The 27099-nt window shown below is 36.6% G+C and overlaps 1 protein-coding gene across 2 annotated transcripts in view; it reads right to left on the bottom strand.

The window, feature by feature from the left end:
* Positions 1-27099, bottom strand: part of LRP6 (low density lipoprotein receptor-related protein 6) — a 207224-nt gene that overhangs the window by 50295 nt on the left and 129830 nt on the right. For both annotated transcript variants that reach the window (XM_006888411.1, XM_006888412.1), the window contains exons 6-7: positions 24544-24940; positions 22963-23134 (exon numbers count right to left, since the gene is read on the bottom strand). In XM_006888411.1, coding sequence (XP_006888473.1) covers positions 22963-23134; positions 24544-24940 — 569 coding nt within the window. The remainder of the gene's footprint in view (positions 1-22962; positions 23135-24543; positions 24941-27099) is intronic.

Below are 27099 nucleotides of genomic sequence, written 5' to 3' on the forward strand. Positions count from 1 at the left end.
TATGATGAATGCTAAGCGGTTTAGAACAGAATCTTTTTTAACAAAGGATATTACAATCTAGTGGAGAGTAAATTATACTGATATTAAAACTATATACACAATTGCTCAGTTGGCCTACAGGATTCAGGGAAAACTTCAAGAAAGAGCAGAATTTGAATTAATCTTGAAGAATAAAAACTGGGACAAAAAGAAAGACACTGCAGAATAAAAGAAACAATACATATTAAGTAAGGTACAGAGTCAAAGATATGGAAAATGTGCTTGACTTCTAAACCCTGAATGAAGAAAGACCTAAAAAAGGATTCAAAGATGATAACATCAGATAGACAGAATTCTGTGACAGGTATTAAATTCCAACACAATGAGAATCATAGAGAACAAGGAGCTTCTGAAAGCGCTTTATGGGAGAATGCACAACAAAGTTGTATTTCAAGGAGAACATATTTACTTTAATCACTGTGTTCAGACTGCGTTGTGAAGACAAAACCTTATTTCAAAAGTAGAATTAAACTTAGCAAAATATTTCCCACTCCTGTGAGATGTAATACTAATACTAAAACCAAAACCCCATTGCTGTGCAGATTCAATTCTAGACACCACCCAGCCACAAGGTTTCTGAAGCTGTAAATCTTTATAGGAGAGCTTAATCCTCTTTTTTGAAACTCTTTGAATCAGGTGTATTGCATAATTCAGTTTTTAGGGTTTTTTACATTTTAGAAAGGTCACTACAACACACAGAGTTTATCACATCTACCTGTGCCTGACAAAGCATTTTTATCCAAAGCAAGTGTGGCAAAGACCACAAATATCCTCTTACATTACTCCAGATCAGTCTGAATTAACAAAATAAAATTTCTGACTATTAGAGCTTTTGGATTTCAAAATTACATATAAAAAATTATAGACCAGACATCCTTTGTTGACTGAACTAAAGTTCCTTGACAAAAATGGGGATTTCTATCAGTGTTAAAGCTGCTCTAAGTGCAAGCTAGTATCGTAAGAAGACAGCAAACTATTAGAAGGAAAAGGACTTTAATAACAACTGGTGAAACAACAAAAATTGTTAGTAATGATCTAAGAACAGCACAGAGGTGAAGAACTCAACTGTTTATTTCCTGAAAAGCTCTAACTAAATGTTTGTTGCCTTCACCATTTAAGAACTAGTTCTTTGCAGTTACTTCTTATTCTATCACTTTTGGGGGGGGGAGGAGCTTTGGTTTTGGTTCTTTTATAAGATACATTGAAGAGGGAGCTCTGGTGGCTTAGTGGTAAGAGCTGCAGTGGCAAACCAAAGGTTGAAATCCACCAGCTGCTCCATGGAAGCAAGATAGGTGATCTCCTCCAGTGTGATTTATTGCCTCTGCAAACCTGCCGGAGGGTCAGCTATGGGTTGATTCTGCCACAAAGGTACACACAACACCATCATACTAAAGCAAGACTTATCAATTCATATTTATTTCTTAATTCCCTGTCTGTTCTTATTTGTTACACCTTTTGGCACTAGAGTCGATACAGAACAGTGTTATCTAGTACTTAATTAAATCACACATGTAAATAAACAGGTGTAATTTTATATTTAAAAAGTAAAAGGTAAAATTAGCATATACTCATGCTCATCTTTTAAAATGTTCAAAAGTGACATATGGCTAGAAGCAATTAACTGTATTGAACGGTGTAGGATTAGCTTCACAGTGACGATTATATAATATACCGTAAAATGAATTAATTATTTCTTTACATTTAGATCATCATCCTATAACTCTGCATTCAGACTTGCTCTACACTCACCTCACTCTGGGAAATTACCCCCCAAAAAATGTTTTTCATTGGTCTTTCCTTTTTCCTCAGGTATTCCATACTTAATTCTAATAAGCTTCAAAATCACCAGAGGGAACAGGCAAAGGAGGAAAATGGTTGATTTAAAAAACAAATAAACAAACAAAACCACAACAAAACCCAACAAACAAACATAAACTCATCAAACCAACCACACAAACACGAATTATCAATAAAACACTAATTATTCTCTTTTCATTTTATATTTGCCAACTTGTCATTTAAAAGATACGGAGATATAGAGACAGCAAAGAGAAAGATCTGTTTCATTAAATTCTTTAAGGCTATCTCAAAAGGAGAGTTAAGGCTATATAGTACATTACTAAGATAATCCATTGCTGCCATTTCCTCACCCTAATAAAATAACTGCTGCATTCTAGAGTAGTTGAAACTAACAGTTCATGACAATCTTTTCTATATATCTGAAATACATACACTGCTTTTCAGTATGTGAAATTGTCCATATTTTAAAAATGAATGGGGAAATAAATATAAGCTGCACATCCAAGGAGATGTGAATAATGATGATGATGATCACTGCTGCTATTAATAAATGCTGCCCACATTTTTACAGTTAATATCATGTGGAAAGCAATTATAAGGATCCTCTGAAGGGATTATGGAATCAACAGCCTAAACAAATCTTATTCTAAGCCTCCGCATCTGAAAACCATGTACTTTCCTTTATAGAGTTCAAGAATTACTTTCTGAAATCTCTCTTCTACAATTACTTATGCAAAACTGGCACTGCTATTAGGAAATTGGTTTCTCCTCTAAATATTTCTATTGTACCAGCCACACAATCTCTTGAGATACAACTGGTAAGGACAACATTGTAAAGCAATAACATGCAGCTTTCGTCTCAAAAGAAAATGACTATTACATTTCTTACACCGAATAAGTAAGTTGTGGACAGGTTATTAGGCTTGTGAATATTGTTTTAATTCCCTTATGTTCAAGTTCTCATGGTAATCTACGGTATGTTTGACACACTTCTCCAGCACCACAACTCAAAGGCATTGATCCTTCTATCATACTTAGTTACTGTCCAGCTCTCAGGTGCATAGCAAGTAACTGTGAAGACCACAGCCTGAACAGGCGTACCTTAGTCTCCAGAATGCCATCACTGCTCTTCAGTACTCTACAAAAGTTCACATACCATGTACTTCAGGAGAACAAACAGGTCTGTCCTGGAGAGAATGAAATCACGCTGCTCCCAGGAAGCAAGGATTTAGAAGCTCCATCTCACATACTTTGGGCATGTGGCCAGGAAAGATCAGTCCTTAGAGAGGGACACTGTGCTTGGAATGGTGGAGGGACAGTACAGAAGAGCAAGATCAAGGATGAGATAGACTGACTCAGGGACTGGAGAAATGGGATTAGGTGTGTCAGAGATGATGAAGTTGACTCAGGATTGGGCAGGGTTCAGAGCTAACGTACGTGGGGTTGCTATGAGTTGCAGGCAACTCAGTGGCACATTGTTCAAAGTAACTACACAAATACTAGCAAAAGCTTGTATGCACATTATGAACCCAAAACAAAGGAACGACGTGAGGTGATTCCAACTGAGTACCCTCATGCTTTAAAAGTTGAGCCAACATTAATTAAACCTTTGGCAACTCTCGAGAGTGTGCTTCACTCTATTACTTCAGAGTGGTTTAATTAGTTAAACTGAAATTAGGTTTCTGTCACTTCTAAAATCTACCTTCCAATCTCAACTAGTGTCTCCAGTGGTTTCAGCTCTGTCAACCACATTGCGGTATGGACTTAACATTGTGAGGCGTTACCAAATATTGCAAACCACACTGAGAGCATAGGCTACAACAGAAAACAGATGCAAGTTAACCATAACATTATCTCCAGAAAGGAGGTAAACATTCTACAGACATCATATCCAGTTTTTTTAACAACTTCACATCAGCTCATTAAATGTCAAGATGGATTTACCTATGAAATCTTGGAATACAGCCAGTCTATTACCAAAATTTCTTCTATGCAACTTTACTTGACTAGACATGTTTAAGAACAGATGATAGGAGGACAACAAGAAGCCATCCTAGAATGAGCTAAAAGGTGAATACTATAAAACACCAAAAAGAAACTTAAATTAAGTTCACAAAATAACTATTCTTCTAAAGTTCCAGCCATCATTAAAAAGAAGTAATACATCTTAAAAATATCCATATATGAGGCATACAGGTATGATGAAGGGTGTATCTGTTTTCCTTTGATACATCACTTCCTAAGTAACTCTACGAACTTTGATAAATGTCGATAATTATAAAAAGGTTTCAGGCCTTTTGTTCACAGGGTCATTATGAGTCGTGTTCAACTAGACAACAATCAACAACAAACAACAACATAGAGTACAGAAGAATTTCACAGAATTCAGCCTTTTAAAAATTAGAGTACATACCACAAGTGAAGAGAAATGCTTTGGACCTAACAGAGGAAGTAAAGACAGCAGTAACAGCTCTGGACTCAAAGCCTTTCAACCGATTTTAAAGATTAAATACAGTGATTTGAATACAAAAAGAGAATAAAAGCATTACAGTCATAGTAGTTAGCCTGTTATTATTTTTTTAAGGAATCATGCTTGTTGTTGCTGTTGTACAACTCACAGCAACCCTATGAACAGTGAGTTGAATTCACCTTTATCCCAATCCTGTGCCATTCTCATCACCTCTGACACAAGAATATAAAATATGTGCTGATTATTATGCTATTTCATAGAAAACTAAGAACTGTTATTTCATCCAAAGTTTATTAAAACCTGAACTATTCAGGGAAGCTAGAAGAATTTCTTGGCAAGACAATACAACATTATAATGAAGACCAATAACATGCTAGCCAAGTATACTTAGTTGCTTCATGAGTCTCAAGCCTCCTAAACCTCAAGTAAATCTGAATGCAGAACACACCAGCATCTTAGCAAAGGAAAGCAGTTCTGTTTCACACTTTTCAAGCACAACTAATATAAACTCTATTTGGAGTACAATTAGTTTATAATGTCAAGTACTGAAAAGCAGATTACTTTGGTAACAAAGAACAAATCTTATTCCCAGATCTTAATTTTTTAGTTTTTGTCTTCCCCAAATAAAAAACCAAGAACATATGGGGTCCAGAGGTGCACTGAATAGGCACTTAGTTTCTAACCACAGAGTCTGTAATTTGGACCCATCAGCTACTTAAGGAACTCTAGTGGCCTAGTGAGTAAGGAGTTATGCCCAAAGATGGGCAGTTCAAATCCACGATTCAAAGTAACCTTATGAATAATGGATCTGAACCCTGCCCTGTGTCATCATCATCATCTCTGATACACTTGAGCCCACTTTTAACAGTCACAGAGCCTATCTATTTGGGGGGGGGGTAAAAGAAAAAACCTTGAATTTTTAAGACGACTGCAAGCACCTCAAACAATGGATTACTGTTGTTACAACACTTGTTATCTTTTCACAATCTAGGTATTGCAAAGGCATATGGGTAAATGTTAATGGACAAAAGTCAAGAAAAATGAGGCACCTTAATGAATGTAAAATTAAAAAACAAAAAAAACCCTTACACTCATCCCACTGACTTCTAAAAGAGGTTTAAACATACCTCTGCATATTACATTCTGAAACGACACTGACTACTATGGTTTGTGTCCTGGATTCTACAATTAATTTTTTTTTTTAACTTTTAAAAATAAATGGGTTCCCCCCCCCTTGGATTCTACAATTAATTTTAAGGAAACACATTAGCAAAAATGTGCAACCTGTAAAGGGAAAAATCATTTTCTCTACTTCAGTTCATTTAAAGACAATGAGAAACTTGTGAAAATTTGTTGTAGCAATACATACAACTACTACAGAATGAATGTGGTCACTGTCACCTCTGAGCTGTTAGGAGTCGGTCTGTTCACTGCTCTGCAAATTGTATATACTGCACTTTGTGTTTCAGACACTCATGTTCTCCCACCCCCCACAAGAAGCCCTAAACTTATTTTCATTCCACACATTGGACATGTTTCTACTGCCAATTTAATCTACTTGTAGCTGCTTGACAGTGTTTGGAGGAGGCAACACCACATGGGTTGTCATTTTTTAAGGGAATAGTTTCCTTTTTTAAAAAGTTCTTTGAAAAATATGTAAAAATACAAATGGGAGTGCTAAATTATAATGCATATTTCAGAAGGAGAAGCATGTCTTTTCTTCCTTTAAAGTGCCACATAGGTAATGAAATCTTGTAAGCCAGAGACACACTGTTTAAAATCCAATGTAAAAGTTGTGTTATGGAATGAAAGTCAGCACAGCTCCTTGGAGTAGTTAAAAGTCGGCTCCATGCAACTTGGGCTACAAAGCATTCACGACTTGGTAGCTTTCCTGAAGTTTGAGTCCCCATTCCATATTTAATGGAAATGAACATTTACAGGGTACATTTACATACACTATAATACAATCCCTTTGCCAGAAGAAAAAAATAGTACATTTCCTTGCTATTTCTTAATTCCAACTTGATAATTTCTTAAGATTGTAAACGATATAGTACTCAGCTAAAATATTTCTTCATAAATAGGTATAAAACCTACCGAAACACAGGAGGAAAAGTATTTTTCGTTAAAAAAAAAAAAAAAAGACAGTTGAATGTCACACAAGAAACAATTCTTAGAGACATGTTATTGTTTCCAGAAGAAAGTGGGTCAGTAAAGTACTTGGCCAAAGACAAAAGACTACCTTTCCCCAGGATCACAGTGCACAAAAAAGAGCCCATCCATTTTATGAAGTTATCTTCCTCTTTTAGGCTGACTCTCCATTTTTTCAAGCATGATGTCATTTTTTAAGGACAATCCCCTCCTAACAACATGCTCAAGGTATGTGAGGCAAGTTTCACTATTCTTGTGTCTAAGGAGTATTCTGGTTGCACATTCTTGAGAATATACTTGTTTCTTTTGCCAGTCCACGGGACTGTCAGTACTCCTCTCCACCAAAACAATTCAAAGGCATCAATTCATCTGTCATCCTTATTTATTGTCCAGCTTTTAGATTTACAGCTGGAAGGTCAGCTGTGAGTAGGTTCCAACTTGATGGCAATGTACAACAGCTGTTTTATGTGTGAAAGCTGAGGTGACTTGCTTCCACCAAGACTTAGAGCACTGGAAACCTTATAGGGAAGGTTCACTATCTCTATAGGGCTGCTACGTGTTACAACACATTTGAGTTAGAGTTAGTTTGGTTTGTGCCATGGCAAAGAGGTTAAGCACTCAGCTGCTAGCTGAAAGGCTGACGGATTGAATTCACAAGTTTCTCCATGAGAGATATGGCAGTCTGATTTTGTAAATGTTACAGTTTTGAAAAAAATCTATGGGACAGTTCTGTCAAGTCATCAGAAGCAACAAGTTATGGATTTTCATTCTTTTTTGCTATTAAAAGGATCTAGGGCTCATTGTAGAAACAGTTGAAGCCAGGGCTAGGAACTCAGAAATAGAAGATGATGCTGAAATAATAATTTACCAGAAGTAATAATGAAGCGTGGAAGGAGGAATGGCGTCCACTTCCATAATAGCTTGCCTCCGGAAACCCTATGAACTTGGAGAGAGGATGAAAGGCACCCAAGCGTCGAGGACTCTCCTTCATAGGGTCACTATGAGTCGCCCGCAGCTCGACAGCACTTAACAACAACAACAACAACAATAATGAAGTACTTTACAAATAATGGAGCTGTGTGAAAAGGACAGGAGTTAATATAGTGGCCAAGTCTAAGGTAATTAGTAGAGTAAGATAATGATTAAAACCCTCCATATTGTATATAATATGTATTACCAAAAGAGGACCCCAAACTCAACCAAAAAAAAAAAAATTAGGAGGGGAAAGAGACAGCTTTTCATCACAGCAGAATTTCATTTTGTAGAAAGACATTATGAAAGTCATAATAAGGTTCATTTTCTGCTAAACTTAATATGGTTATGCAAAGTGAATCTGAAAAGAGATATTCTTGAAAAATTTTCCATGTCTGAAATAATTTCAAAATAAGTAATCTAAAGCAGCAGAACTCAACACAAAAAGTATGTTAGTAGAATGAAGAAATACTTCCTAAATAGAAAACTGTATGATGATGGGGAAACAAAAGTAGTCAATCAAATAAAAAGCAGAAAGCACTGATCAATTTTTACAAAGAGAAATCTGGGATAGAAAGAATAAGTGCTGTAAAATACTAATGGGATGACACGGCACTGTCATAATGGCTAATTTTATAAGTTCTGGAAACAACTTCCTTTTATTCCAAGATAATAACACTTTGAAAACTTATGAAATAGGTTCACTTACTAAAGTAACAAAAATACAGAAGCAATAATCCAATACCATTATGTACATAAACCAAGTTATTAAGGTCAAGTCAAAAGTAAAATAAAAAACTTGAACAGGGTCTTTATTAATGATATAAAGCCTCTAGTTTTATTCCTATTTACAAACATTAGTGAGGCAAAAGATTTCTAACATTCAAAAGTACAAATGAAATTTTTAACCACCACTGCGGTAATAAAAATCTCAATGGAATAAAAGGAAATACAAGCATTCTCAGAAGATTAGTTCTTTCATATCACATTTCACAAAAGCCAAATTATTATAGGTAGAATGAAGACTTTTGAAAATCTGTAAAGTTCAAGAACAATAAATTACCTATAATAATGATAATAGATCTAAATGTTTATACTGTTGATACATTTAAAAAATGACATTTTTAAAAAAGGAAAGGAAATGGAAGGAAAATATATTCTTCATTATGAAAACTTGTCAGAAGGAGTATTCATCAGAATCTTTCAAAGTGGTTAAGTCAGACTAAGGAAGCAAAATCAGAACAGACTCAAATTTTTAACATACCAATACATCCAATACAAAGGAAAGAAATTATGTGTATTTTTTAAAGTCATCCAAAAGAGAAAAACAACCCAAAAACAATAACATCCCATGCAGAATAATAAAAAAACAACAAAATAATTCCAAGTTCCTTGCCAATAATAACAGAAAACAAATCCACATAGCACAAAACAACCAAAAAAAGAAGTCAAAAGTTGACCTGACTCAAACTCACTCCAAACTTCAATTGCATATCTGAGGATTTAAATCTTTATTGCAGATGGATGACTCCGTCAATACTTCAGATAGCAACCTAATATATTAGACACCATGCCACCATCGTTCCTTAAGGCCAACCAGTTAATATTAATAGGCAAACAAAAATTAAGAGCAGAGTTCAAGAGTATAAGCTATTTTAATAAAGATCCAGTGATTACCACTCAAAACAACAGTAAGTTTTTCTATATTAATAAAAAGTTAGTTTAACAAAGTAAGAAATTAACTGTCTATCCAAAGGGTTGGATTTTTGTTGTTGTTGTTGTTTTATGGAAGCAGTTTATCAGGATCCTGCATAACCACTGAGTAACACCTTTTGGTTAGCAACTAAATATAATAGTGGTATAACACCAAAGTTCCACACACATATGTACATAAACACACACACCATCCCCAAACTTTCACATATAATCATGAAGAAAAAAAATCCATAAACAAGTTCAGACTTGGTCATTTAAAACTTTTTTCCAAGTAGCAACATGCATCAGATTATTCTCATTTACAAAAACTGATCTATGTTAACTCTTCAGTGAGGCAAAGCGTCATGTTTGGTGGTCTCTAGGATATACCAAGGAGGACCTGAAGTGTTTGCTGCAGAAGGTCAACGATTACAGTCTTCAGTATGGACTGCGGCTCAATATCCAGGTGGCAAAAATTCTCACCACTGGGCCAATTGGCAACACCATAATAAATGGGGAAGAGACTGAAGTTGTTAACAATTTCAGCTTGCTTGGATTCACTATCAACACTCTTGGCATCAGCAGTCAAGAAATCAAAAGATGAACTGCTCTGGGGAAGGCTACTGTCAGGGACCCATCAAAAATACTGAAGAGCAATGATGTCAGTCTAGAGACCAAGGTATGCCTGATTAAGGCCATGGTATTAATAATTACTTGCTATGCATCAGAAAGCTGGACTCTGATAAAAAATGACAGAAGTCATGTCTCTGAGCTGTGGTGCTAAAGAAGCATTATTAAACACACCATGGACTGACAAGAGAACAAACAGGTTTATCACGAGAGGGTCAAACGAGGATACTCATTGGAGGCAAGGATTTTGCAAGTATGTCTCAGTGTCGAAGACAGAGAGACTGAGATCAGGATGGAGCAGAGTCCAGAGCTATTGTACATACTGTCTGTAAGTCACATGTGATTCGATGTCACATAACAACAGGATTTACTGTGGCAGTTTAAGATAGCATAATCTCACTTATCATCAGAATTATCTTTCCAATCATCAATATACATTTTTTTTCAGAGACAAAGGAAAATTAATATTGAGAAAATAGCATATAATTAGATGAAGTAAATTAGCTTAGCTGCTGTAAATCATAAGAAATTAATGTTTCTAGGATTGTATATTGTTATTAAGTACCATCAAGTCACCTGTGACTCAGAGACTCCATTTACAATAGTTCTGAACTCTGCTCTCTCCTGACCCCAATCTTACTGTCTTTGACACGTCTATCCCTATTACCCCAGTTACTGTGTCAATCCATCCCATCTGGGGATCTTTCTATCCTGCTCTGTCACGTCTCCCTTCCGAGCATGATGTCCTTCTCCAAGGATCAGTCTCTCCTGGCCACTTGCCCAAAGTAGGTATGATGGAGCTTCAAAATCCTAGCCTCCAAGGAGATACTTGGTTTCACCCTCTCTCCTAGACCTATTTGTTTTCTTAGTAGTCCATTGTATGTTCAATACTCCTCTCCAGCACCACAACTAAAGGCATCGATCCTTCTTCTGTCATCCTTAGTCACTGTCCAGCATTCTGATGCAAAGCACATAATTGTTAAGATCATGGCCAGGATCAGCACACCTTAGTCTCTAGACTGATAGTGTTGCTTCTCAGTACTCTGGAGAGGTCCCTGACAGCAGATTTCCCAATGCAATTCATCTTTACATTTCCTGGTTCCAAGACTGTTAGTTGTCGAGTCAAGCAAATTGTAATTGTTAACAACCTCAATCTCTTCTTCATCTACCAACAAGTAATTTTCAAGTATGAATGAATAAATAGCATCCCAATCAAATAGAATTTACCAGTATCAATCAATCTTGATTACATGTCAAGGTTGTGTGTGTGGGGGTGTCTATGTACATATGTGTAAGAAGACATGGTGTCACACCAATTACAGCTGTTTGTTCAGAGGGTAACTAAGTTTGGTAGTTCAAAGATACATAGTAATTCTGAAGGATCCAAACAATCTTCTTCTTTAAAGATTAGAGCCAAGAAGGTCCTATGACACAGGGTCATCAGGAATTACAATTGAATAAACAGCACCCAGATGTGTGCACATGAATAAACACTCATTAATGAGTGGTAACTACTGTTATTGTGTACTGTCAATCATCCCTTGACGGACTCGAAGTATTACAAAGTAGAACTACTCTACCAGGGTTTTTTTACCGTAATCCTCATAAAAGCCATTTACTAGTCTTTTCTTTTGCAGAAACACTGGAAGGGTTTTAATTGCCAACCATTAGGCTAGCAACGATGTCCAAACAACTTGTGCAATTGAGGCTCCACAGTGTGGTCAAGTAGTAGAAAAGGATATATAAGGTCATTTTTTAAAATTCAAATAAATACTGATTATAAGCTATCGAAAAGTATTCTTCATTCTTCAGACCTGTCATACAATAAGGGCTTTATCTCAGCAATAAATGACTATGTTATCATTTCATAAGGAGGTATTAATCCCAGAAACCAGAAGTAAGAAAAGAGCTAAAAAGAGGTCAAATTATTTTTAAATACAAACAAATTTCCTTTTTAGGGTACTGATAAAAGAGAGGTAGCTGTCAAGACAAAAATACAGCCCAGCAATTTCAGACTTCAAATATAAAACAGAACATTCACCACATGCCAAGTTTTCAGCACTCCTCATATGCACTAATATTCTCTGTCATCAGTATTTCTTTATACTGGAGATGCTAATAATCTAGCTGTACCAAATAATATTTAGAAAAATTACCAATAGATATGGTTTCACTTAAAGTAGGAAAAATTAAAACAAGTGATTTAAAACTAGTCCATACATTTTTAAAGAAGACTAGAAAAATCATCCTTTTTTACCTGTAACTAAAAGGTACTATTTCATGTCAGAAATGAGAGAGAAAAATATAAGAACTGAAATAAAGTACACAAACTATAAGAGAAAATGTCACTGTGAAAGTATTTTTAATAAAATCACAGGTTCATAATACATTAAATGTTAATTCGTAAAAAAATTGAGAAAGGCAGCATCAAACTAATTAAAAGCTCAGTTTTAACTGTATACCATGGTAAGGAAGAGCTGAAAATGTATCATCAGTGATACTGTAATATGTCATTGAGCCCACTATGACCCACAATGACCCTATCAACAATTAGTCTGAATCCTGCCCTATCTTGTGTCATCCTTGCTGTCTCTGAGACCATTCACATACTCAGTGTCGATGCATCTTGGTGACGTTCTTCCTCTATTTCTGACTCTCCATCTTTTCAAGAGTAATGCTTTCAAAGGACTGGCCCCTCCTAAGAATATACCCAAAGAATGAGAGGCAAAGCTTCCCCATCATTGCCTCCATAAAGTACCATGTTTGCACTTTATTAACTTCATGGAAGGTTCAGTACTCTTCTCCAATACCCCAATTCAAAGGCATTGATAATTCTTCAGTCATTCTTGGTCACTTTCAGATGCATAGCAAGTAATTAAAAAGACTGTTATCTTGGATGAGGTGCACCTTAGTCTTTAAACAGACATCCTTATTCTTAAACACTTTGGAGAGATCTCTGACACTAGATTTTCCCCAGTGCAATGTGTCTTTTGAATTCTTGACTGCTGGTATTAAGGGTGCTGACTGTGAATCCAGGTAATATGAAATCATTAATAATTTCAATCTTTTCTTCATCTAGCATGATGTTGCCTATTGGCGCAGTGGTGAGGAATTTTGTTTTCTTGATGTTGAGATGTAATCCATATTGAAGGCTACAGCCTTTGATTTTCAGTGAGCATTTTAAGTCCTTCTCAATTTCAGCAAGCAAGGCTGAAGGTCATCTCCATAACACAGGTGGTTGATGAGGAGTCTTCTTCGGATCTGGGTATGACACATCATAAAGTACAGCTTCTCTAATGAAGCATACAGACTGAATAAACGTAGAGAAAGAATACAACCCTGACACATACCATTCCTGATTTTAAACCATGCAGTTTCCTTGTTCTGTTCAGACAATAGCCTCTGGGTTCAGGTACAGATTCTACATGAGCACAATTAAGTGTTCTGGTATTCTAATTTTTCTCAGTGCAAGTCATAATTTGTTATGATCACATGCCTTTGCATAGATTAAACGTCTTTGCATAGATGAAAAAAACACAGACTGACATCCTTCTAGTATTCTCTGCTTTCTGATATCAGCAGTGTTATCCCTAGTGTCATGGCCTCTTAGAAATTTAGCTTGAATTTCTGGCATACTGTTCTAGCCATTTTTAGATAATCTTCAATAAGATTTTGCTTGTAAGCATTATTAATAATATTGTTTTAAACTTCCCACACTGTGTTAATCATCTTTATTAAGGAACAAAAACAAATATGGATTTCTTCCTGAGAGTCAGATAGCTGTCTTCTAGATTTCTTGACACAGCCTAATGAGCTCATATATGGCTGCACCTGTTTGCTGGAAAGTGTTAATTGATATTCCATCAATTTCAGGGGTCTTATATTTTGACAATATTTTCAGTGCAACTTGAACGTCTTTGTTTATTACTTTGTTTATTATTTGGCTCTTCATAATATACTACTTCCTGAAATGGTCTGTGTCAGCCAATTCTTTCTGGTACAAAGACTCTATTTCTTCTTTTTTCTTTTGATGCTTCCTGAATTATTCAAGATTTTGTCTATAAGAGCCTTCAGTATTGCAACTCAAAGCTTAAATTTGTTTTTCAGTTCTTTTAGCTTCAGAAATGCTAAATAAGCTCTTCACTTCTAATTTTCTGACTCCAGTTCTAGTAAGCATTCACTATTACTAAGCTGTATTTCAGGTCTCCAGTATTTTTGGCAATGAAAGACAACCAAACAATAAATATTTACTTACTGTAGACTGTAACACAAAATAGAAATAAGGATTTTTCATTTTCCCTCTAGCAGAAAAATAGGGAATTTATTCTTTCTGCTTCTATCTGAGTATTTATCCATTAGAAGGCTACAGAACTACAGTAAAAACAAGTAGGAGGAAAAGCACAGTATAGGCAAAAAACCCAGAAAGCTTACAGTAAGTGTCAATGAAATAAATTTCAGCACTATGAATAAGAAATATAAACAAGTATCAGCAAATTTTTAAAAGAAAGATTTAGAGATAAGAAGGTGGATGGATATCTGACGGATCTTGGTAGAAAGTGGACAATATTAGAAAGATGTTTACTTGTGTTTTATTGATGTGCAAAGACATTTAACTATTTGATTGTGAATCATAAATTATGGACAACAATGAAAAGAATGGGAATCCCAAAACACTTAATTGTGCTTATGAGAAATAAACACATAGATCAAGAAACAGGTATCCCAACATTCTAAATAGGGGAACAAAGTCACATGGCTTAAAAATCAGGGAAAGTGTGATCAGGAAGCATACAGGTTGAAGAAATCATTCAAGAAACTGGACTCTAAGAAGAATGTGGCATCAGAATTTGAGGAAATTCATCAATAACCTGCACTATGCAGATAATGCATATAGGAAGTGAAGAGGACTTGAATCCCTTACTGAAGATGATCAAAGAATACAGTCTTCAGTATGAATTACATCTCAACATTAAGAAAACCAACATCCTCACCCCTAGAGAAATAGGTAGCATTACGACAAATGATGAAAACACTGAAAATGTACATTATTCCCTTTTACCTGTATCCACAATAAACACCTACGGTAGCGAGCAGTCAGGCAAAGATGTGTTGCAATGAGGAAATCTGCTGTCAAGCTCCAAAGTGCTGCAGAACAATGATGTCAGTTTGAAGACTACAGTACACCTGATACAAGACATGTTTTCAATTGCTTCTTACTGATTTGAAAGTTGGATAAATAAGAATGATAGAAAAATTGGTGTCTTTGAATGGTGATGTTGGAGAAGAGTACTGAATATCCCATGTACTGCTGAAAAAACAAACAACTCTGTCTTGGGACGTGCAAGCAGGGTGCTCTTTAGAGGCAAGGATGGTGAAACTCTGGTTTGGGGCATGTTGTCAGGAGGGGAGTTACTCCTTAGGAAAAAAGAACATGCTGCAAAAGACGGAAAGGCAGAGAACAAGAAGACCTTCAAAAAGATTGACACAGTGACTGTAACAGTCAAGATCATGAGGATGACACAGTGCAGATCTCCTGTTCACAGGGTTGCTATAAGTCATAGTAGACTTGCAGAAAACAATAATAAGTAGTTACTCAATAACACCTATGCAACTCCATTTGGTGGGTGGAGGGAGGGGGTAATGGAAATTGGAAAGATCCAGCAGGGACCTGAAAAGACAAGGTAATGATGGGCAAAGTCCAATCGTGTTTAATTTTATAAAATATAATGCATAAGAATGATTGTATGAGACGTAATGTGAATGAAGAATTAGTGTGAAACAATGTAGATGAACTTTTTAAGCAAACCAATATAAAACAATTTTTTTTAAAAAAAAGAACTCTGCAACTAAGGAAAGCAAATATACTCTCAAAGACCTATTCATATATTAAGAGTGTCAGCCGATGTAAAGGCCATTATTTTGTTTAAGGTGACATTAGTAATGCTCTGTATCTCATCTTTCTTTTCAGAAGCTGGTTATAAACCTGAGGTAAAGCTATTCCTTCTTTCTGAAATCATGAAAAGTAAAAACGGACTATAAAATCCAACTCATCATTCTTATTACCTGGTTCCCCTTATCTTTAAATCTGAGCTCCCCAATATATCCACTATCCAATTGGCCACATTCCCACTTACAAAAAGATAAAGTAGGAAGGTGACCAAAGGAAATCTCCACTGTGTGAACAGAAAGCATATTAAGTGAGTATCTTCTGGGCTCCACCCCAACAGGGTCAATCAAAACACAAGAGCTTACTGTGCTATAAGCAATGTACTATTAATCATTTGCCAATCTCTTGGGCCTTAAAAACTACATGGTGTAGTGCAACCCCGTCCTACAGCATCACTACACTATGAGTTGGGATTGATTCAACAGCAGTAGGTTTGGTTTTGGGGAGATTCTGTAAAAGTATTAGACGTTGTTGCTGTTATGTACTATCAAGTCCAAACCAACCCATAACTGACCCTCCAGTGGGTTTTCAGAATTGTCCATCTTTCTTCCTTGGAACTGCTGGTGGATTAGAACAGACTGCCTTAGGGTTGGCAGTGCAACCCAACCACTAAGTCACCAGAGTTCCTCCTAAAGGTATTATAAACAAACTTAAAGGAATTTGATTCCAAATCATTGCCCCAGTCTTCCAAAAAAGAATGTAACTATCAAAAAAATAAACTGCTACTTTAGAATTCATGGGAAAAACAAGTTTCATTTATGGGTATGACAAAATGAAGGAATGCTTTTTTAAGAAAGTGGCTAACACTAGAAGGGAATAAGAGGCTAAGAAATAATTTTAGAAATAAAAACATTTAACTAAATGATCTTGGCAAAACTTAAAAATTTCAATATTATCTATCTACTGTCAAGGGAGGTAAGATGAATAAGTGGCAGTTGTTCCTATAATCAACTCTGGTCTTAGAAATGAAGACTAAAAGTAAGCCTCCTCGAATTCTACAAGATTAATTCAGATGATGAGTTGTGCTCTTTCCTTGGATGCCATGTCTTGGGAATTTTACACATCATCACTCAATAAAAATGGAAGAACAAAACTTGCTCTCTCCATTTCCTCTGTGTCTGTAGAAAGATACTGACAAATAATTGATACTGAATTAGAGAAGTCTCTGGATGTATAACTTAAAGAATTCCACAGGGTCACTGAGATAGACACATACAAAATTTCCACTTTCTTATTCTTTCAAAACACATCATACACACCTAAGTGGTAAAAGCAGATTTAGCATTAAAAAACTCTGTTAATGATTCACACCACTAATACTAAATAATCAATCTGTCAAGTAAAGTACCAAGAACAAAGAACAAGAGTCAACTATATAACAGTAAGTCTGGGATGACTTAAGAATACTGGTTCCACGCAGAAATGGAGAAACAATGTGGAGAAACAACTGACGACATAGTATACACATATACAGCTTGTTGTTAAGTGCCATCGAGTAGCTTGCGACTCATAGCAACCCTATGTACAACAGCCCTAACTGGTTGTTGTTGTTGTTATGTGCCGTCGAGTCGCCTGCGACTCACAGCGACCCTATGTACAACAGCCCTAACTGGTTGTTGTTGTTGTTATGTGCCGTCGAGTCGCCTGCGACTCACAGCGACCCTATGTACAACAGCCCTAAACTTCGCTCTGTCCTGTGCCAATCGCACCATCTGACACTCCCATCCCGATTATCACAGTCAGTGAATCAATCCACCTCATAGAGGGCCTTCCTCTCCTGCGCTGTCTCTCCACCCTCCCAAACATGATGTCCCTCTCCAAGGACCGGTCTCTCCTCACAACATGTCCAAAGTATGTTAGACAGAGCCTTAGAATCCTTGTCTCCAAGGAGCCACCTCGTTTAACCCTTTCCAGGACAAATCTGTTTGTTTTCCTAGCCTTCCATGGTACCCTCAATACTCTTCTCCAGCAACGCAGCTCAAATGCATCAATTCTTCTATTCTCCTTAGTCACTGTACAACTCTCTGATGCATAACAAGTGATTGCAAAGACCATGGCCTGTATCAGATGCACCTTAGTCTCCAGAGAGACACCATGGCTCTTCAGAACTTTGAAGAGGTTGCTAACAGCAGACTTTCCCATGGCAATACATCTTTTAATTTCCTGGCTACTGGTGCCAAGAGTGTTGACTGTGGAGCCAAGCAAACTAAAGCTGTGAACAATCTCAATCTCTTCACCATCTATCCTGATGCTGCCAATTGGCCCAGTGGTGAGAATCTTTGTCTTCTTGACACTGAGCCTCAATCTATATTGGAGGCTGCAGTCGCTTCAGGTCCTCCTCAGTTTCAGCAAGCAGGGTTGTGTCACCTGCATAACGCAGATTGTTGATAGATCTTCCACCAATCTTGACCCCACATTTCTCCTCATAGAGCCCAGCCTCCCGGATGATCTGTTCTGCATACAGGTTGAAAAGGTATGGAGAAAGGACACATCCCTGGCATACGCCCTTCCCAATCCTGAACCATGCAGTGTTTCCTTGCTCTGTCCTGATGACTGCTTCTTGGTCTAAGTATAGGTTTCTCATTAGCATGACCTGGTGTTCTGGGATTCCCACTCTTCTCAGAGACAGCCACAGTTTGTTATGATCCACACAGTCAAACGCCTTTGCAAAGTCAATGAAACACAGTTATACATTCCTCTGGTATTCCCTGCTTTAAGCTAAGATCCATCTAACATTAGCTATAATATCCCTAGTACCACGACCCTTCTAAACACAGCCTGGACTTCTGGCAGTTCTCTGCTGATGTGCTGTTCTAGTCGTTTTTGGATAATCTTCAGTAGAATCTTGCCTGCATGTGAAATCAATGATATTGTTCTCTAGTTTCCACACTCTGTTGGGTCACCCTTCTTTGGGATGGGAACAAATATAAATCTCTTCCAGTCAATTGGCCAAGTGGTTGTTTTCCAGATTCTTGGCACAACTTGGTGAACACATCCAGGGCAGCATCTGTTAGCTGAAATATGTCAACTGGTATACCATGTATTCCTGGGGCCTTATTTTTTGCTATTTCCTTCAAAGGAGCCTGAACTTGTATATAGCTTAAGAAGAACAAAAATGTCAGAAAGAACTACCTTTATGATTGTCAGTATTCACAAGGAAAAATAAGTAAACTTTGCTTTATCTATAATACTTACAAAATGTATATTTATTTTTGTTCTTAAAAGAACTTCCCTAAGAGGTTATTTCTTTATCTGTATTCCTCTTGAATTACATGATTTTGAAAGAATTTCTTTATCTAAAATAAAATAAACTGAAGTGCAGAAAAGAATACTTGAAAACTTCCCACTAGAAACAAAACATTTGGTGCTCCGTTCCTCTTCAATCAACAGACTGCCCTCTCTTCTTGTGTAGCCTCAGCCACATCCCTGAGACACGATGGTGAAGGCTGGAGTTAACAGATTTGCCTGCATAGGATGCCTGGTCACTAGGGCTGCTTTTAATTCTGCAAAGTGGATGTTGTTGCCATCAATGACCCTTTCATTGACCTCAACTATATAGTCTATATGGTCCTTTATGATTCTACCCATGACAAGTTCAATGGCACTGTCAAGGCTGACAATGGAAGCTGGTCATCAATGTGAAAGCCAACACTATCTTCCAGGAGTGAGATCCCACCGACATCAAGTGGGGTGATGCTGGTGCTGAGTACGTTGTGGAGTCCACTCGTGTCTTCATAACATAAGAGAAGTCTGGGGCTCACTTGAAGGGTGGTCCCAAATGGGTAATCATCTCTGCTCTTTCGCTGACGCCCTCAGGTATATTATGGGTGTGAACCACGTAAAGTATGACAACTCTCTCAAAGACTGTCAGCAATGCCTCCTGCACCACCAATTGCTTGGCTTCACTGGCCAAGGTCATCCATGACAACTTCGGCATCATAGAGGGACTCATGACCACAGACCATGCCACCAATGCCCCCTAGAAGACCGTGTGGATGGCCCCTCTGGAAAGCTGTGGCATGATGGCCATGGAGCTGCCCAGAACATCATCCCTGCACCTACTGGCACTGCCAAGACCGTGGCCAAGGTCATCCCTGAACTGAATGGGAAACTTAGCCACATGGCTTTCCATGTCCCTACCCCCAACGTGTCAGTTTTGGATCTGACCTGCCATCTGCAGAAAGCTGCCAGATATAATGACATCAAGAAAGCAGTACAGCAAAGCAGGCATCAGAAGGGCCCCTCAAGGGCATCCTGGGATACACTGAAGACCTCCTGTGACTTTAACAGTGACACTCACTCTTATACCTTTGATGCTGGGGCTGGCATTGCCCTTAACAACCACTTTGTCAAACTCACTTGCTGGTATGACAATGAATTTGGCTACAGCAACTGGGTGGTTGACCTGATGGTTCACATGGCCTCCAAAGAATAAGAGCCCTTTGGAACACCAGCCCCAGAATTAGCACTAGGAGAGAGAGAGAGAGAGAGAGACAGAGAGACAGAGAGACAGAGAGAGAGAGAGCGAGACACACACACACACACACACACACACACACCCCTTCAGCTGTCTGTAGGGGAGTCTTTACCCAAACTCAATTCTCCCACACACTGACAATCTCACATCCTTGACAGTTTCCACCCAGTTCCCCTGAGACAGAGGAGGGGCTTGGAGAGCCCATCCTGTCATGTACCATCAATAAAGAACACTGTATTCAGCCACGAGGAAGGATGGAGGGAGGGAGGCAGGAAGCAAGAAGGAAGGAAGGAAGAAAAGAAGGAAAGATTTTTGTTTTCAAGCTACTCAATCATTTACCAAAATCCTCTAACAACAACAAAAAAAGGCAAAGACAAATCCAAATATGAGATTTTGAAAATCCCTACACCATAAATCAAGTGTCTTTCTTTTATGTAAACTATACTGCTCTAAGTATTCTTCTATCAAGATACTTAAGCATAGTTCACAGCTAATAATACACAACTGAGATTAGTTGGCAGTTTGTGTTCAAGCAGACCCAAGAAGGTAATAGTCTGAAAAGTGAACTTTTAACTTTTGCCTTATTAATAATACTGTAGTCCTTGAATTTCTTATTTTTCTTAAGGAGGTAAAATAATTACCTCCACTATAAAAATATATGCAATTAAAAATACTGAGATAACAATATGTACTATTGATTATTTTTGTTTCTGGTTTGTTTTTAAGTAAAATTTTTATTTTATACTAGTTTACCTACACAGTTCACATACATTGTTTTACACACTAGATCTTTCCCATTTTCTTTACCCACCCCTCCCTCTACCCATCAAATTGTATGACTCTATGATTAGCCCCCTGTCCATCCTCACCCCTCTGCTCCAACCTTTCTCCACTTGGATGCTCATACATGTTTTCCTAGTTATCTTCTTATGGGACTCTGTAAGTTCACCTAGCATAATACTCTCTGGTCCTTCCCAAGTTAGGTAGGACTCTGTAAGTTCACCTAGCATAATACTCTCTGGTCCCTCCCAAGTTAGGTAGCGATTTTCAAAATTATTGTTCCTGCATATTGCATAGTATTCCATCATGTGAATGTGCCATAATTTCTCAATCCATTTGATTGTGGTTGGACATCTGGACTATTTCCATGTTCTTGCAATAGTGAGTAACACTGCTATCAACACTGGTGTATATAGGTCTCCTTCTCATTTTCTCAGGGTATATTCCAAGCAGTGGAATAGCTTTGTCATATGTAATTTCTATGTTTTGCTTTTTAAGGAAATGTCAAGATGCTTTCCAGAGTGGTTTTTTACAATCCCTTTTATAATACCACCAACAGTGTTTAAGAGTTCCTATCCCATTATATCCTCTCCAACATCTATTACTTGCTGCCCTGTTAAACTTTGCCACTGCTACTCAAGTGAGATGGTATCTCATTGTGGTTTTGATGTGCATCTCTTTTATTGCCAGTGATTTTGAGTTTCTTCATGTGTCTGTTGATCATTCTAATACCTTCTTCTGTGAAAAGTCTTTCCATGTCTTTTGCCCATTTTATAGATCACTCATTGTTTTTAACATAATTCTATTCATGTTGCTAAATATATAATCCGTCATATGGCATCATTTTCCTCTAAATTTTGGCTATTCTTTTTCTCACACTGCCTATAAATAATTAAAACTTTTCATGTAATCATCATAATACTAACTATTCCACCACTAGTAATCACAAGTGGAGGTCTAATAATGTAGTTTGTAGGGAGTTGTTCTGCTAACCCAAATGCAGTATCTCTTTGGCAGTCTGGATCCATCAACAGCTCTGTGAGAGACAGATAAACAATCTACTCCTATGTAATTTTAGCCTTTCAAACCCACTGGAGGGTCAGTTATGAGTCAGTTCCAACTAAATGGCAATAAGTTGAGATTTTAATAACAACAGAAAGTTGTATGTGTATCAGTTCTGTTTCCTGGTTTAAAATATAGTATTAACTGATATGATATTCAGTAATTGCCTATAGGGAATTCAGAAAGAGACTCTACCAATAATAAAGAAAACAATTCACATAAATCTTAAGACAAAATATCCATTTCTCAAGCCAATATGCTTCAGAAATCTTAAGAGTAAATGGAGAATACTGATGCTGAGTAACATTTCTGCAAAAGATACCTCAGGTATCTAGACATAAATGTAAAGTAGCAAGACTATTTACAGCAAATAACCAAAACCAAATCGTGGTGTTAGACTAAAAGCTGTCTTGTTTTTCAGCCATCAGTTAGCCCCTCTAGTATCCAGCTACCTTAACTGCAGTCACGTGGTCTTGCAAATCAGCATGGCCTCATCAACAGCAGAAGAAGCAATATAAAAAGAGTACTCTCTACACTAGAGGGTGTGTGAAAACATCAACACAGGAGCTGTAGCACAGCGTGACTGTGTTTCACCTTCCTGCTGCATCCAGCCTGGCCCACTGCTCACCAGTTTCTACAAAAAACCCGGCCTGCACACCTACAGTCATTTGAATCATTTCCTTGAAGGGTCTAAGTCCCTGAAGGACCTTTTAACAAATCTTTGAACCTACATAGAGGAATTGGGGAACTAAGCCACAGCTGGAGCTGTTAATATAAAGAATGAACTTATTCAACTGGTTAAGCATTTAGGAGTATGCTGACCTGAGGTTTCTCATAATTAGTGTGCTATTAATCTTAGCAGGACAAATATAAAAAAACACAAAACAAGAAAATCACCATTATAAGGCTGGTATTTTTTTTAAAAAGTAAGAAACAAACCTCAATTTTGTCTGTTTTGGCATCTCCCCAATAAATTTTGCCTTCATCATAGTCCAAGGCTAAACCATTTGGCCAACCAAGCGAGGTATTAACCAACACAACTCGGTCAGAACCATCCAGAGCTGCTCTCTCAATTTTTGGAATTTCTCCCCAGTCAGTCCAATACATGTACCTATAAAAGTATAAAGAAAATCAGCTAAAATAGGTAATAAGAGATAACTTTTATGTATATTAAAGGTGATACCCATACCTCACATATTACACCGGCATGATCAGTTAAAAATAAAGAAAAAAATAAGACTTATACATAACAAAAATATGTTCAAAATTATATAATAGCAGTGTAAAACTTAGCAGAAAATTGTTAGATTTACTATTTTAAGAGTTTTAAAAAAATATTATTTTTTGTGATTTTAAACAAAGTTTCAGAAAGGCTGGGTTTTCATTTATTCATTGTTGCACATCTTCTTCCTTTTCCCTTCTTTCCCCCTTCTCCAGTCCACTCTGGAATCCACCTCTTGTCCCATATTGCTGTCATATGTACAATACTTAATCATGCATTCCTTTCACAGGTGCTCATGTCAGCAACACATATACTAAAATCAGATTACTGATCCGACAACTGTCAGATCTTTCAAGAACTGGTCCTGAAAAACATCTTTGAGACATATAATTGCATTTTCACTTAAATTTCTCCAAAAACACTTTGAGCTCCTTCCTATAAATTTTTATTCTATTTGGTAGCTTATTATCTCAGACATAAAAAAGTTACTCTAGTAGTAATATTCAGAAGGCCAATTGAATTCCAAAACAACTAATTCTTTCTGCATTGCTAAGAAATGCTTGTGACTGCTGAGAATTTAAGTGGCTCCAAGGCTCTGGTATAAAATTAAGTAACAATTTGTCACTTTATTGGTCCTCTAAGTCTCTTAATAACAAATAACAGTAGTGAGTATGTAGAAATCATTATTTCTTTATGCTGGGATCATGATACTATGGCAAGTAAAATTATTAGTAGTAAAGTTGCAAGGCCTTGTGAAGTTTTAAAAAGAATTTCCAGGATTATTAGAAAGGGTTTTTAAAGGATTGGGGTTTTTTATTAAAAAAAACCCTTCATACTACTTTTTAAGCTGCTTATGTAAACATGTTTTCTGTCCTTATAGGTACTATGCTTTTTAAATTTAATAATCAAGGTGAAAAGATCTTAATATTTGGGGAAATGTAGTAAGGTTTGGGTTTTTTTATCACTTTAAAAATACTAAAAATAGAATGAAACTAAATTTTCTAGGGGAAGAGAAAAGGTTTTGAAAATAATTTGTTTCAATATTTTTCATGGTTATGGGGCAATCATAAAATCTGCAGGCAACACTAAAATCAGAAAGCAATTTTGGAAACTAGCAAACAATTCCTTAATTTAAAAAAAAATATTTTAAACATTTAAGGAACTATGCTAGCAATTCTGAAACTTTTATTCCAATTACTTATAAATAGTCACTGAAAAGATACTTTATGTTATGATCTTAGTAATGTTTTAGGGATCTGTAGAAAACAAAAACATTGCACAGCAACAGAGCTTCTTACCCAACCATAGGATCTAAAACAATAGCCCGAGGTTCCTCCAAGTCTTCAGAAATCAAGATCTTCCTCATGGTTCCATTGAGCCTTGTCACTTCTATCCGATCAGTGCCAGTGTCTGTCCAATAAAGATTTCGTGCAACCCAGTCGACAGCAATGCCATCAGGATGTGCAATCTGGGCAGTGACCACAAACTGACTTCCTGATCCATCTATGAATGAACGGCGAATGGCCCTCACTTCATCATCAGTCCAATAGATATAGCCTTCCACAGGATCATAATCTATGGCAATGGCATGACGGATATCTTCTAATTGCAAAACAATGTCTGTAAAATCTGGTGTATCCAAAGAAATACGCCTTAAGTCTGTCCTTCGGGCTAAAAGCAATAATTCAGTGGCACCTAGAGCAAAAAAGTAAAATCAATTAAAAATAATCTGTAATTTACAGGCAAAGTTTAGCCACTTTAAATAAAAAGTGCAGAACCTCTTCACGAATTGAAAAACAGATTAATCAATGCAGTGGAATAGGAAGAGTCTAGTAAGATCAAGCTCTAGAATGGTAGAGCTCTCTAAAGCAAGTTTTGGTCCACTCTCTGGTTTTGTTAATTGTACAGCCTTGAGAATTAGAATGCTATTTAAAGGTATAATGAATAAAGAGATTAAGTAATGACCAAAAAGCTGAGAGCTAAGTATTAACAGAGAAAGGAGATATTTAATACTGAACCTTTTTAAAAAAGCATTTTCAAAAGGTAAAGAAATATAGGCCTCAAATCTTCTGGGAAGGATCAGAGTATTACAAAATTAGATTACCGTGATGGTTGCATAATTCTATACAGTTACTAAAATTCAAAGAATTATACACTTAAAGCACATTCTTTTTATTAACTGTAAACTGCTGTTTTCTAGAAAGACATGTAGAGCAATATAGAATAGATTTAAGAACAAAAAAAATCTATGGAAAAGGAGCAGCATCAATAAACAGAAGGACCTACTAAACATAAAACTGTGGCTGAGATTAAGATATGGGTATCTGGAAGAATTTTATTTGAAGCAAAATATCTAATCTCTCTAAAGGTAGTTTACTCAATTATACCTAATAAGATTATACAAGTATTACAGATAAAAAGCAAAACTATTCTGAAAGGTGTCTGTTATCTAACTTGCTGCTGTTATTAAGTGCTGTAAAGTTGATTTTGACTTACACTACAGATCTGTGTGACAGAAAAGAACCAGCCGACAGTGCTTTCTAGGTTGTAATCTTTGCAGGAGTTAGGTCTTTCTCCTAAGGAAACAGTGGGCAGGTTCAAATGTCCAACTTTTCAGACAGCAGAGGCACAGTTAACTGTTGGACCACTCAACTAAAACTCATTATCATCGAATCACAACCAACTCAGTTGACCATCGAATGCTATTTTTAAGAGGCTGTAAATCACATGGAAGAGAATTGCCGATCTTTCTTCCTTGGAGTTGTTTACTGATTTGAACCAGTAGTGAGGCATTCATTGCCTTTGGATTACCAGTGCAACTCCCTATGGACCTGGCAAAAAAGAGATTCTACTGGATTGCTAGGATTCCTTTTAAGTAAGTATTTAACAAATACTAGACGAGTCCCTGTATGGTGTAAACAGTTAATGTGACTGGCCAGAAGCTTAAAGTTTAGAATTTCAAATATATTCAAACTCACTTCAGAAGAAAGGCCTGGAGATACAATGCAAAAAAAAAATAAATAAAATAAAAATCAGCTATTGAAAGTCCTGAGGAGCACAGCTCTACTCTAACACCCACGGAGCTGCTGTGAGTCAGAATCAATTAAACAGTAATCCATTTCATTAACAACTAATGTATTATATTATTCTTATAATAATAAAGCACAAGATGAACTAAAACATGACTGTAACCATGGGCCCAAGTATAGCAGGGATGATGATGATGGCACAGATTTAAGTTCAGATCCATTGTCCATAGGGCCGTTATGAGTCTTACTCAAAGTGACAGCACCTAATTATTATAATAATTTAAGAAAAATTTCAAATTTTTATTTCACTGAGATTTAAGCCTGGCAATTTATTAAATCTTTTGAACCTAAAATTAAGAGTCAATAAAAATTAATCTGAGAATAATCTTCTAATAAAAACCAACAAAAAATTACCTAACGTTAAAAGGATAACAAAGACAGCAGCAGACTGATAACTGGAAGAGCATGAAAGTATCCTAGCCAAAGTAAAAGCTGTTGTGTTTTGGTTTTTGATTTGCCAATTTCATTTCAAGCACTAATACGGAATTATAGTAGACAAAGCTGAAAAGAGGAGTGACATCTCTCAACATCAGGTTTTTTGTCTCTACCATTATTTATCAATTAATTTTAACTTAAAGAAAATACAGTCCAAAATGCCATTGCAGACTCCAGGTGGGAATAACTTTGTACAAGTGACTATCCTTGCTAAACCTCTGACTGGCAGTCAGCTCAAACCTTTGCAAACTAAGTTGTCAAGTTAGCAGAGTTAATTTTAAAAGCGTGAACAAAACAAACCAGCTAGTTTAAGGTAACTATACTACTATA

Source organism: Elephantulus edwardii, unplaced genomic scaffold (assembly GCF_000299155.1).
Source record: "Elephantulus edwardii isolate Elephantulus edwardi_28Jun2011 unplaced genomic scaffold, EleEdw1.0 scaffold00067, whole genome shotgun sequence".
Lineage (NCBI taxonomy): Eukaryota > Metazoa > Chordata > Mammalia > Macroscelidea > Macroscelididae > Elephantulus > Elephantulus edwardii.